The sequence below is a fragment of the Nuphar pumila genome, chromosome 13, assembly GCF_984573655.1.
Source record: "Nuphar pumila chromosome 13, dmNupPumi1.hap1.1, whole genome shotgun sequence".
NCBI lineage: Eukaryota > Viridiplantae > Streptophyta > Magnoliopsida > Nymphaeales > Nymphaeaceae > Nuphar > Nuphar pumila.
The window spans coordinates 28062414-28076738 of record NC_143261.1 but is presented as its reverse complement, the minus strand read 5'-3'; the positions used below and the strand labels follow the sequence as shown (position 1 = coordinate 28076738).

Sequence of the window (14325 nt, the reverse complement as noted above, 5' to 3'; positions counted from 1 at the left end):
ATAAAAATGGATTTGATTCCAGTAAATCCGAGAGATAAACTAGAATTTTGAGTGAAAATGATTCAATTTACTCAGAAAATGGGAGTCAGGGGCAAAAAAGAAATATTTACAAAATTTTGAAGAATTTGAGGTGTTCACAATAACCCAACATTTACTAAGTTACCATGTAGCCACTGCTCGATAGCCATGGGTCAACTTGAGACGGGCTCATTTACATAATAGGCCGAGCCTAAAACCCAGTCCATGGTGGGCCGCAAGCCACACAACCCATTGCTCACCCTTAGCCACATTATTGAGCTACCATCTCAGGTCTACAAATACAATAGTTAGCACAACTAATTGGATATGAAAAGGGTTCCTTCTACCATTGAAACCAGAGAGTATATCTAGTATTAGGCCTGGGGTACTTTACAAAGCACTTGAACACGAGACGTGCAGCTACGTCTCTAGTTTCTTCGCGTAAATATAAATATAAAAATGGCTTTCTTTGTAAACGAACTAACTCGACTCCAGTTCGTCCCGTTTGTTTACCTGTCCAGCTGTCCTCACAGTAGTAGCCATTCGTTTCTTGGAGGAAACTTGGAAGAGAAGCATCAGAAGGGGCTAGAGTTGCATTGGAGGCTTTATCGACCATACATTGCGGCGTCATATTCATTGTAGAAGGTATTATGTTTCAATTCATCCTCTCTATCTTATGTTGTTTGTTGCATAAATTTGTTAAAGGGCTATGTGCAGAAAATATATGGGGTTTTAATGTTTTTGTGCCATGGATGCGTCTTGATTGTTGGATCTATGGTTTTAAGGTTCTGTTCGACTGCGCATCCCGCGTGTCGCGTGGGATGCCGCGGACAGGCGCGCAGACAAACCGCGAACGCTTCCGCCCGCCCATGGGACGCAAAAAAGCCTTAAAATGTTTTGATTATCCGGGGCATAACCCTCGACTATCTCTCATTACGCCCTCACCCCGACCTCTACTCTCCTCATTCCCCGGCGACTGCAGCTTTTCCGGCGTGTCTAGTAGCTTCCCCGGTGGCGATACTCCCGGACGTCTCTCTCTCTATCTCTCATTGTGGCCGGCCCAATGTGACGGGATTTGTATTGGTTTATAGTTAGAAATTTGGGGCTTTTGTATGATCTTTTTTTTTTTAATGATTTTATGGTTTATATGGTGTGAATGACATGCATCTTGGGTTGAATATGATTATAACTGTCCCAATGAAGCCTAATTTTTACTGATTTAGGTTTAGACATTTGAGACTTTTGTATAATCTATGTTTATTCTATGATTTTATGATTTATATGATGTGAATGCCATGCATTTTGGGCTGAATATCATTGTCGCCGGCTCAATGTGATCATATTTTTACTGATTTTAGAAATTCGTGGCTTTTGCATGATCCATTTTTTTTCTTTGATTTTATGGTTTATATGATGTGAATGACATGCATTTGGGTTGAATATTATTGTAGTCGGGCCAATATGGCCGGATTTTTAATGGATGAGGGTTAAAATTTTTGGGCTTTTGCCTGTTGGGGTTTATGTCTTTGATTTTATGGTTTATATGATGTGAATAACATGCATTTTGGTTTGAATATCATTGTGGCCAATCTAATGTGGCCAAATATTTATTGTTTTAGGGACTTTGAGTAGGATTTTTGCATGTTTTTTGTATTTTTTTTTGTTTTTATATGATACATGAATGAATATATGCACTTAAGTGTTGTTTGATTTTCACTGTGCGTATTGAATCAACACACTTTGTATTGTTTGTATTGTTTTTATGTTTGTTATGATGAACATGGATATTAGATTATTGTCTGAATGATATATATTTTCTTTCAATATATGTATTGTTTAAATGAAAGTAGTATTCAATATGGGTTTTGCTGAAATGGATGAAGTGCAAAAATTGCACGCTAGCCAGGTGGACAAAATGCAATGGGTGATCCACTAGGTGGACTGTATATTCGACTGCATGTTCGAGCAATCAAGGATACTTGTTATGAAATGTGGTGATGAGTTAAAAGATAAAACAATGAAGATGGTTGAAAAGCATATGATAGAGAATTTGGCCTCAAATATACTTTGGATAAAATAAAAAGCAAGTTAAAGTGTGCCAAGCCTAACTTACAAACCTTGAACCAAATATGAAACACAAATTGGTTTGGATTGGATCCAAAATGAATATACTTGTGGTGGATACTCAAATATGGGTTGAATGTATGAGAAAATACCCCTCATGGAAGCCTTACAAGAAGTCCCAAAAATGAAGGTACTATGAATAAGCATTGAAAATTTATAAAGAATCCACTATTATAGGTAACTATAGGATCATCCAATCTGAACAACCACTGTCACCACCTACCTAGGGTCCTCAGATTGAAAGTATAGAGGAGATCAACTCATCATCACAAACACCTCGTGATGAAACACTTATTGGATAGTCCACCTCCTAGCATGTCATTATCCTCTACGAAGCAAGCAAGTAAAGTAAAACATAAATCCTTTGGTGATAACTAGGTCTTAGACATACAATGCAACAATTGTGGTATGTGACCCTTTATTGTTAGGTAGCGGGGTGATGCACCATTGATTCTCTTTATACAGACAAATGTTGCCTATCATGTCTGAGACCTGATTATCGCTAAAGGAGTTGCACTTTCCTTTACTTGCTTGTCTCATAGAGGACGATGGCATATTGGAGGTGGTCTATTCATAAGTGTATCATCACAATGAGTTGATCTCCTCCATACCTTCAATTTGAGGACCCTGAGTAGGTGATCACGGGCGTGGCAGTGGTTGTTCAGATTGGATGATCAAATAGTTGCCTGTAGCTGTGGCTTTTTCATAAAGTTTCAATGCTTGTTCATAGTGCCATCATTTTTGGAGTTTCTTGTAAGGCTTCCATGATGGGTATTTTCTCACATATTCAACTCATATTTGGATATTAACCATAGGTATCTTCTTTTCTGGGTCCCATCCAAATCCACTTGTGTTTATTATTTGGTTTATGATTTGCAAGTTAGGCTCGACACACTTTAACTTATTTTTTATTTTATCTAAAGTGAATTCGGGACCAAACTCCTTTATCATATGTTTTTCAACCACCTTTTTACTTTATCTTTTAATCCACCACCACATTTCATACCGGTATCCTTGACCGCTCTAACATGCAGTGGAATAGGTAGTGCACCTGGTGGATCTCACATTGCATTTTGTCCACTTGGCTAGTGTGCACTTCATCCATTTCAGCATCACCCATATTGAACACTACTTGCATTCGAGCAATACATACATTAAAATAAAATTTATATCATTCAAACAATAACCTAATATACATGTTCATTATAACAGATATAAAAAAATACAAAGCATGTCCATTTAATACAAAGAAATAGTGAAAATCAAACAACACTTGAGCGCATATATTCATTCATGTATCATATAAAAACAAAAAATATGCAAAAACCCTAATTTAAATCTTTAAAACAATAAAAATTGAGCTACATTGATATTAAAACCCAAATGCATGTCGTTCACATCATATAAACCATAAAATCAAAGAAATAAATGGATCATGCAAAATTTTCAAATTTATAACCCTAAACCAATAAAAATCTGGCCACATTGGGCCGACCACAATGATATTCAATCCAAAATGCATGCCATTCACATCATATAAATCATAAATTAAAAAAAAAATGTATCATGCAAAAGCCGTAAATTTCTAACCTTAAATCAGTAAAAATCTGGCTACATTGAACAGACGACAGTGATAACAAAAAATGCATGCCATTCACATCATATAATCTCATAAAATCATAGAAAAAAGGATCTTACAAAAACCCGAAATCAGTAAAAATCTGGCCACAGTGACCTATCGACAGTGATATTCAACCCAAGATGCATGCCATTTACATCATATAAACCACAAAATCATAGAAAAAACAAAAACCCCAAAATTCTAATCCTAAATCAATAAAAATTTGGCTACAGTGAGGGGGAGACACAACGAGAGAGAGTATCTTCGCCGGGAAATCTGCTAGACACACTGGAGAAGCCGAGGAGAGGTCGGGGTTTGAGGGCATAATGAGGTAGTATGGGGCATACCCCCGATAATCGATTTTTTTTCTTAATTTGTCCCCCCTATCCCCATCCAAATCGTAACGGGGGGTTTCACCTTTTTTTTTGCGTCCCATGGGACAGGTGGATGCATGTCTGCAGTTTTTCGGTGCACGCGTTCGTGGTGTCCTGCGGGACGTACAGTCAAACACACCCTTATTCTCACCTTCAGTGTACTAAGACACATCACCCATGTGTTTTTTCTTTTTTCCCAGCATTTATGTAAACATTCGCAACACAAAAGGCTTCAATCGATTGTGTCCTTTACACGATCTGCAATGGAAGCAGAAGTTGTAGATGCAGATATTCTGCTGCCCTCTGTTCTTCCTTTTAAGAGGACACAGATGTTGGAGAAGTATCCCAAAGGTCATGCAAGAGGTAGGCACTGGAAACATCTGAAGCCGATTCTTCAAGCCGAGAACTATCAAAATTGTTCCGCCGACGAACCAAATTGTGGGTATTTTCTGATGCTTATATGGTTTCTTGAGTCAATGTGGTAAAGCTTGCCTGAAGCAAACTGCAGATTGGTCTTTGTTAATTTTCAAATTGCAAGCCTATTCCTCTTTTTCCCACAACCTCCCTTTAGTTATTGCCTCTTCTAATTCAAGTTTCTCGTATAATGCTAGTATGTTTTGTTAACAATAGCTGTATTTTCTTTGTCATGGATTTTGTGCATATGCCCGCCTTAAAGTTTGTTCTATGCAATGTCACTAAGTCCGTCTTGCTTTGTTCTCTCATGAGTTAATATGACCTATTAATGAGCCATTGTCACTTGTCAGCTGTATCTTACCTTTATTCTTTTGAAACAAACTACCTGAAAACTGATTCTCAAGATCTTCAATTTAGACACCATTCGGATCTATGTAACACAAACTCTTCTAACAGAGCACTGCACCCGCGTCGCACCCACAACCAGGCAGGTGCGACACTTGGATACAACTTTCTTTGTGTTAGGTGAAGTCAACCACATTGAGGTCCATTTCTATCTAAAAGTAGATTCAGTTAACCCTAATCAAGTCCATTTATATATATATATATATATATATATATATATATATATATATATATATATATATGCACACACATACATGTAGTGTTAACTTAAAACTGTTAAAAATTATATATATACCCTCCCCGCACCCCTGCACCCTAGTTTTTTTAAAGTGCCGCATCGCCGCACCCGCACCTGTGACATAGATTCATATCAATAAACTGTTAAAATATATCTATATATACATATATATATATATATATATATATATATTCTATTCATGTAAATCAAAATACCTAATAAGGGTATTTTGGTCATTTCATACCTGAAATAGGTACTGTCCACTAAGGACAATTTTTATATTTTTTCTCTTTTACTTTTTTTGTATTTATTTTAAAGGGTCTGCCTCCAATAGTCACATTTGTGACTGTTGAAAGCTCCTCCCAACAGTAAAAAAAGGTGATGGTAAAAAAGGTGAGTCTTGGGAGCTATTCCATCTTCCTCTACTAGAATGTATATATATATATAGGGACACTTGTCTCCTTTTGTTTATGCTTCTCTATGAAAGATTTCCACCGCAGCCCTATTCTGCAAAAAATAAGAGAAGAATAGAAGAGAGAGAGACCTGCGGGAAAAGGGAGGAGGCTGCACACGTTAACCCCTCTCAACCCTAATATGATTACTTATATAACATGATTTACAATATGTGAATATTACAAAGTACCACTGATTAGTGAAAAGAATATAGCACATGCAGAAAACAATATAAGGGAGCAGTTTGGATCCATCAGACGTTTGGATCTGGACCCAAACGTTCCCATACTCGATGCATGACCTCTTATCACCCTCCCTCAAGTTGTACATGGTCCTGGACCATGAACAACTTGCTCTTGAGAAACAAAAACTGATGTTTCGTTAATCCTTTAGTGAGAAGATCTGCAACTTGTTATTTTGTACAAACATACAATGGTTGGATTTCCTTAGTCTCCACCTTTTGTCTGATAAAATGCTGGTCTATCTCAATATGTTTGGTGCGACTGTGATTAATAGGATTAAAAGTAATGTTAATGGCACTTTGATTATCCACCATTAACACTGAATCCTTGACCTTTTCTCCAAGATCCTCAAGCAGATGTCTAATCCAAGTCACTTTGGCAGTATCGGCTGCCATAGATCGATACTCAGTTTTCGTGCTAGATTGTGCCACAACTTTCTGTTTGCGACTACTCCATGACACAAGATTTTGCCCAATGAATATGCAGTAACCAGATGTAGACCTCCTCTCATCAGAGCCTCCGACCCAATCTGCATCTGTATAAGTAATAAGCTTATGCCCGGTCCTACCTCCCTCACTCTTACGATAGACAAAACCATCTCCCACTGTTCCCTTCAGATAACATAATATCCTTTTAACTGCATCTATATGAGTATCTCTTGGATCATGCATGAACTGAGAGACCTGATTAACATCATAAACAATATCAGGCCTAGTAAACGTAAGATACTGTAAATCCCCAACAATATTTTGGTATCTAGTGGGATTAGTGCATAACTCTCCATCATCTGCACTTAATCGCTGGTTTAAAACACTAGGAGTCCCAACATGTTTACAATCCGTCATGCCCGTTTTGTTCAACAAATCAAGAGTGTATTTCTGTTGTAGCAGAATAAGAGAATCGGTCTGCCTGTCAACCTCTACCCCAAGAAAGTATTCGAAGGTCTCCAAGATCCTACATTTTAAAATTTTTCATTAGAAGAGTCTTCACTTCCTCTATATGTTTCTCTGAACTCCTAGTGATGACAATATCATCAACATATATGAGCAATAAAGTGATTACGTTTTCACTTTTAAAAATAAAGAGGGAGTAATCTAGGGCACACCTGCGAAATCCACATTCTTGGATTTTGAGAGAAAAACTGTCAAACCACGATCTCGAGGCCTGTTTGAGACCATAGAGAGACTTCCGCAATTTACAAACCCATAGCTGAGGACATCCATTTGCATATCCACGAGGTTGGACCGACCATGCCATAAATCTGGCTTATTACATCGAAGTGAATTATCAACATCTGACTGAAGACAAGAACTATGAACTGATGACCAAGAAGATGAAGGATGACTTGGCTCCAAGGCTAACTCCAATGAAGACGATGAATGATGGGCAAGAGGCTCCTTGAAGACATACATGTTTCCTTGTCGCTCCCCCTTAGCGAACGTCCTCTTCGTTTGAAGATCCTTGACATACACAAAGGAAGAAGTGAATTCAACAGAAGAATTCGTATCGTCAACAAGTTTAGAAACTGAAATAATATTCTTTTTAATATTTGGAGCAAGGTCAACATTAGACAAAGACAAAGAAGAAGATGACATAGGAATGTGTGCACTACCAATGTGAGTGATGGGGTGAGTTTTTCCATCACCAGTGACTATTGCCTCTATCGAAATAAGGTGATATACTAGACAGTTTTCCTGCATTTCCCTTCACATGGGTGGCTGCCCCTGAATCAACATACCATTCTCCTTCTTCGTTTTGCTTGATCGTCATTTTTGACAGTGCAGTCATTAGCAACTGTTGTATATTATGGCCCTTTGGTTCTGCCCTATCTGCCTATTCTCTGCTTTGTTTCCTTTATCCTTATTTTGGGGATTGAACCAAAAGTTTGCCTTTATGTGACCCTTCTTGTTGCACTAGAAACAAGTAAGAACTCTCTTCTGACCCCCTGACTGAAACCCTCCTGGAGTGCTAGGTGTAGGAAGAATGCCATGACCCCTTTGTCCAAACCGACCACGCCCTCTTCCTCCTTGATATCCTGCATTTCCGCGTCCATGTCCAGGTAATGTGTCCATAGCCAACACATTATGTGAATTCCCACCTTGGTCACCACTGCCTGTCAAGTGTTGCTTCATAGTCATCTCATGTTGCAATAGCTTGGCTTGTAGCTCTCCAAAAGTGGGCAACACAGGTAAGACTGAAAGAATGTAGCAATCCCTAACAAGGATTGTTTCTTCAACACTCACAAAGAGGATTTATGAAACAAAGGCATTCATACAAAGGAGCTCACACTCATACACAATACCCAAAAAAAGGGTATACATAAAATGAAGAACAAGATTTCATAAACTTGGGAGAAGACTCCCACAAGAACAAAGAACAAAGAATTACTTTACAAGGGGAAACAACCCCATATTTATAAAAGGGGAGAGGAGCCTCAAGGGAGTCATTGGACTCCCAACGACTCTATTAGAGCTGTTGGGAGCCCAACGGCTCCCTTGGAGCTGCACCTTTTTGACTAGTAAAAAAGGTAAAGCCTAAAGGTGTCCTAAAATTGGGTTTTAAGTGAGTTCTAGTTGGGTTTAAACTAGAACTAAACTAACTAAAAGAAAGAAAAACATTACAAGGGATTACATGAGCTGTCTATGAGATTACATATGAGATATGAACTGTCTATGAGATTACATATTTTAACACTCCCCCTCAAACTTACTGTTGGATAACCGAAAGTGTGCCTAAGAGAAAGTGGAATCTAGGAGCAACAAGAGGCTTGGTGAAGAAATCGGCCAGCTGATATCCTGAAGCAACATAGGGAAGATTGATGGTGCCGCGCAAGAATTCCTCCCGAACATAATGACAATCCATTTCTATATGCTTGGTACGTTCGTGGAACGTTCGATTGCTTGCAATGTAGATAGAGCTCTTGTTGTCACAACACATGTCGGAAAACAGTCATCGAAGCCAGACTACTTCCATAGTTGTAGTAGGCATAGCTCTGTATTCAGCCTCTGTTGATGAAAGGGATACTTTCTGTTGCTTCTTACTGTAATGAGATATGCGAAAAAACAAAGAGTGCTATAAGCACTTACAATGTCCACCAATGGACAACCAAAAGAGATGACACCCAAATCCACAAAGGGACAACACAACATAAAAAAGGAAAAAAGAAAGTGCAAAAACTAAATACAAAAAGAGGAAAATAACAAGTACCCTATCAGATACTTGTGAAATGACGAAAATACCCCTATTGGGTATATTAGACTTATATATATATAGATTACATGTATTTTAACACCCTCCCTCAAGCTTTACGGGGACATAACCGAAAGCTTGTTAAGGAGAAACATAAAACGAGGAGCGACAAGGGCTTTAGTGAAGAAGTCCGCCAACTGGTACTCGGATGTGACGTAAGGTAGTGCTATGGTTCCTCTTAGGTATTTATCACGCACGTAATGGCAATTCATCTCGATGTGCTTAGTATGCTCATGGAAGGTGTGATTGCTTGTGATATAGATTGCGCTTTTGTTGTCACAACACATCTTCGAAGGAGTAGATATGACAATGCCCATATCTATGAGGAGACTTCTTAGCCATACAAGCTCCATGGTTGTAGTGGCCATATCACGATATTTCGCTTCTGTTGAGGACAATGATACTTTGTGCTGCTTCTTGCATCTCCAAGAAATCATAGTCACCTAAGAAAACACAAAAACCCGTAGTTGAGACTCTATCATTGGGATTTCCTCCCCAATCAACATCAGTATAAGCAATTAAATCAAGTGATGAAGAAGAGGAAAAAAAACTCCCTTAGTTATGGTGTTTTTGATGTATCTGACGATTCTTAAGACTGCACTCATATGCACAGTTGTAGGTGCATGTTGAAACCGACTGATTGAGTGCACGACATGAGCTATGTCAGGCCTAGTGATGGATAAGTAGGTCAGAGACCCAACAAGTTGGCGGTAGGGAGTAGGATCCTCGAGGAGTGTTCCATCTTCCAACCTTAACTTTGCATTGATAACTTTGGGGGTTTCTGTCTTCTTATCATCGGAGATACAAGACTTAGAACAAATGTCAGCAGCAAGTTTCATTTGAGAGAGAATGAACCCCCGAAGAGAGTACACTACATCAATTCCTAAAAAATATCTTAAGAAACCAAGGTCAGACATGTCAAATTTTTCTTTTAAAACTTTCTTAATATCATTAATTCTTTAAGTGATGATCATATCATCAACATAAAGTAGTAGAATAACTACTGAAGGCCCTGCACTTTTCACAAACAAAGCAGTGTCAGTATAGCATGAACGAAAGTTCAAACTTGTCATTACATTGCTAAATCTATCATGCTAAGCCTTTGGGGCTTGCTTTAAACCATATAATGCTTTTTTAAGTTTGAGAATTTTATTTTTACCAATACATACTCCCGGTGGAGGATCCATGTAAACCTCTTCATTTAATTCACCATTTAGGAATGCATTCTTAACATCTAATTGATAAATAGGCCATTTTTTAACTGACGCAACCGCAATAAGAGTCCTAACACTAGTCATCCTAGCTATGGGTGCAAAAGTTTCTTCATAGTCTATACTGTATTCTTGAGCGTATCTTTTTGCTACCAATCGAGCTTTATAGCGTTCTAATGAACCATTACTTTTAGTTTTAATTTTGAAGACTCATCTACATCCAATCGATTTCTTTCCAGTGGGTAATGAAGTTATTTCCCAAGTCTGCCTTTTTAAGGGCACTAAGTTCTAAGTTCATGACTTTAACCCATTGGGGAATGTTTTTGGCTTCATTATAATGTGAAGGTTCATGAAATGAGTGTAACGCAATTAGACACGCTCTATACCTTGGAGTTAGAGACTCATAGGAAACAAACCTATTAGGAGGATTGAAGATTCGGCCGGATCTCCTTAAAGAGGTTTCTTCTAAGTTGGAATCTTGAGAGAATTTTTCTAAGGCACTCATTGGAGCTTGTTGACCACGCCTAACATAGGTTTGGATGGGTCTATCACTTTCATTTTCAACATTGTTAAGAGGAATATCCTCTAGACCATTCAACAAATCATTAGAGATTTCCTCTTCTTGAGGAGTCTCATCTTCTTGAGAGAGAAGATCAAATAAGAAAGCATATTTGCTTTCGTCAATATCTTTAGTTTTCTCAAAACCATTTTCATTTTCTAAAAAGGTTACATCTTTAGACATATAGTTTGTTATTTTTAAGGTCGAAGCATCTAAAACCCTTTTGATTTTCTCCATATCCTAAGAAAACACATACAATAGCTTTAGGAGATAATTTATCTCTTTTATGTGCAAGGACAAAACATTTACACCCAAAAATTCTTAATCTATTGAAATCGGGTGTTCTTTCAAATAATTTTTCATATGAAGATGTATTTTGTAAGGATGAAGATTTCATTCTATTTATCAAGTAAGTTGAGGTTAAGGCGGCTTCGGCCCAAAAACTCTTTGGAATTTCCTTGGAAATAAGGAGTGCCCTAGTGGTTTCCATGATGTGTCTATGCTTTCTTTCGACCAAACCGTTTTGTTGAGGAGTCTTAGGACACGATCTTTGATGACAAATTCCATTTACTTCTAAATAATTTTGAAATTTATTTGATAGATATTCTCCACCCGAATCGGATCTAAGAGTAGAGATATTACTTGAAAATTGATTTTTGACTATCATATGAAATTTCTTGAAGAAGTCAAAGACTTCGGATTTTAAATTGAGAAAGTAGATCCACACATATCTAGTGTAGTCATCAATGAAAGTAACATAATAGGAGTATCCTCCTTTAGATATGACCGAAGAAGGGCCCCAAACGTCCGAATGGACTAACTCAAAAGGTATTTTGGATACAAAAGTTCGATTTAGAAAAGGAGTGGATTTCATTTTGCCAAAAATACAATTCTGGCAAACAAAATGTTTATCATTACAAAATTTCTTTCCAAAAGGAAATGAGTACATTTTTGAGAAACTTGGATGTCCAAGTTATTGATGCCAAGTTTCAATATTTTTATCTTGGACATGGTTACAAAAAGAGTTAGTGGGAAGTTTCAAGTTGCTCATGTAATAGAGATCTCCCCTCCTATGGCCTTGCCCAATCTGCTTCCCGGACCAGAGATCTTGTATAGTGCAATCCTTAGTTGAGAAGGAGATTTCACATCCATGATCACATATTTGAGCAACAGAGAGGAGATTTAAATTAAGTTGAGGTACCACTCTTACGTTTGGCACAAAGAAATCTTTGGAAAAATTTAAAGTTCCAAACTTTTTACTTGTAAAGATGTACCATCGATGGTTGAAATATAGGAGTTTTTAGAGTTATTACACAAATCGGAAAGCCCATTTTCAGGAGGGGTCATATGAAAGGAAGCTCCAGAATCAAGGATCCAAGAAGACATACCTGGAGGAGAGGAAGAAGCTATGGCGACACCCGAGGTTGATGGTGATTTGAGTAGAATTTGTAGTGCTTCTGATAGTTGAGCAAGAGAAAAAGACTCATTCCCTTTGATAGTTTCCTCCTTCTTTTGAGTAGCTTCTTCAACGGAGACAACCTTATTCTTAGGTGCTTCATTTAGCTTAGGGCAATTAGGTCTTATATGACCCGGTTCTTGGCAATGATGGCAAATGACTTTTCTATAGTTGCCATTATAGTTATTTTGCCTCCTAAAGTGTGGAGGCTTATAGGCTTTCACATGATTGCCGGGTTTAGACACGGCCAAAACTTCATCTCCTTCTTTAATCATGCCAAGACGAGTTTCTTCTTGACATATTTCGGCTATGACATCTTCCAAGGGAAGAGGCTTAGACTATGAAGAAGGAAAGATCTAAATTGTTCATATTCGGGCTTAAGCCCATGTAGAAATTGGAAAAAGTGTTCTTTTTCCATTTGTTCTCTTCTTAGTTCCACATCTACACTAGAAACCCACTTTGGTTCTAGTAAAGATAGTTCATCCCATAAGGGTCCAAGAGTGCTAAAGTAATCCCTTACACTCATTTCTCCTTGCTTGATAGTCCAGATTTTTTCTTGGAGGAAAAATTAATGAGCAAGGTCTTTTTGAGTAAACATACCTTTCATAATGAACCATGCTTCATTAGCCATCCAAAATTTAGCAATGTTGGCGCAAATTTTGAGCTCCACATTGTTTATGAACCAAGCAAGAATCTTTGCATGCTTACTTTCCCAATCTTCCACTTTAGATTGATGATTTTCAATGGCCTTCATGCGGGCATTTCCTTCAAGTGCTTTTTCTTGATCACCATCCATCTTGGTGAGTTGGAGTTGTGGTTCCGGAATGGTGCCCATAACGTATCCTCAAAACTTTTTACCCTTGAGGTTGTTCTCCATGGCGGCGGCCCACATCATGTAGTTGGAGCCATTAAGCTTGAAGGAGAGATCAATCTTTTGTTCCCCTTCCATTTAATCTCTCACAAGAAGACAAACAAAGAGAGATACAAAATAAACAATATATAACTACTTAACTAGCTATATTAAGAATCAAGAGCATACACAAGGCTCTTATACCATGTAATGAGATGCGAAAAAATAAAGAGTGCTATAAGCACTTACAATGTCTACCAATGGACAACCAAAAGAGATGACACCCAAATCCACAACAGGACAACACAACATAAAAATATAAATGTCTCTTATTGAAAAGAGAGAGAGCTCTTAAGAGTGAAAAATACAAGAGGGGTTCACCCCTATATATACAAAAAGGAGAGTGAGGGGTGGCCTTATGACCTTAAAAGAAGAGCCACAAAGGGGGCTCCCCATGGAGTCGTTGGGAGCCCCCAACGGTCACAAATGTGACCGTTGGGGGCCCCATCGACTCAATGGTGGGGCCCCTTATGTGGGTAAAAAATAAAATAAAAAAGAAAAAAAGAAAGTGCAAAAACTAAATACAAAAAAGTGGAAAATAACACCCCTATCGGGTACTTGTGAAATGACAAAAATACCCCTATTGGGTATATTAGACTTATATATATAAATATATATATAGATTACATGTATTTTAACACTTACATCTCCATGAGATCAACGATTCTCCCAAGAAGACACAAAACCTGTCGTTGAATGACGATCATTCGGATCACCTCCCCAATCTGCATCAGTATAAGCAAGAAGTTTGAGATTAGAAGAAGCAGACAAAAATAGACCCCGAGATATAGAATTTTTAATGTATCTGATAATTCGCAAAACTACTCCCATATGGACAGAGGTTGGAACATGTTGAAATTGACTGGCTGTATGGACACCATGTGCAATGTCAGGTCTTGTAATGGAAAGGTATGACAAAGCCCCGACAAGTTGTCTATACGGAGTTGGGTTTTAAGAGGTTCTCCATCATCACTCTTCATCTTGACATTTACAACTTCTGGAGTGTCCACATGTCTTTCATCTGAAATGCCTGACCTGACAACAATATCCC

General features: G+C 38.0%; 1 protein-coding gene across 1 annotated transcript in view; it reads left to right on the top strand.

Moving 5' to 3' along the window:
• The first annotated feature begins 524 nt into the window (after positions 1 to 524).
• LOC149818191 (protein EIN6 ENHANCER-like) overlaps positions 525 to 14325 on the top strand; it is a 50431-nt gene continuing 36630 nt past the window's right edge. The window contains exons 1-2 of the mRNA XM_089984518.1: positions 525 to 663; positions 4338 to 4575. Of these exons, the coding sequence (XP_089840644.1) occupies positions 4401 to 4575 (175 nt within the window). The 5' untranslated portion in view covers positions 525 to 663; positions 4338 to 4400. The remainder of the gene's footprint in view (positions 664 to 4337; positions 4576 to 14325) is intronic.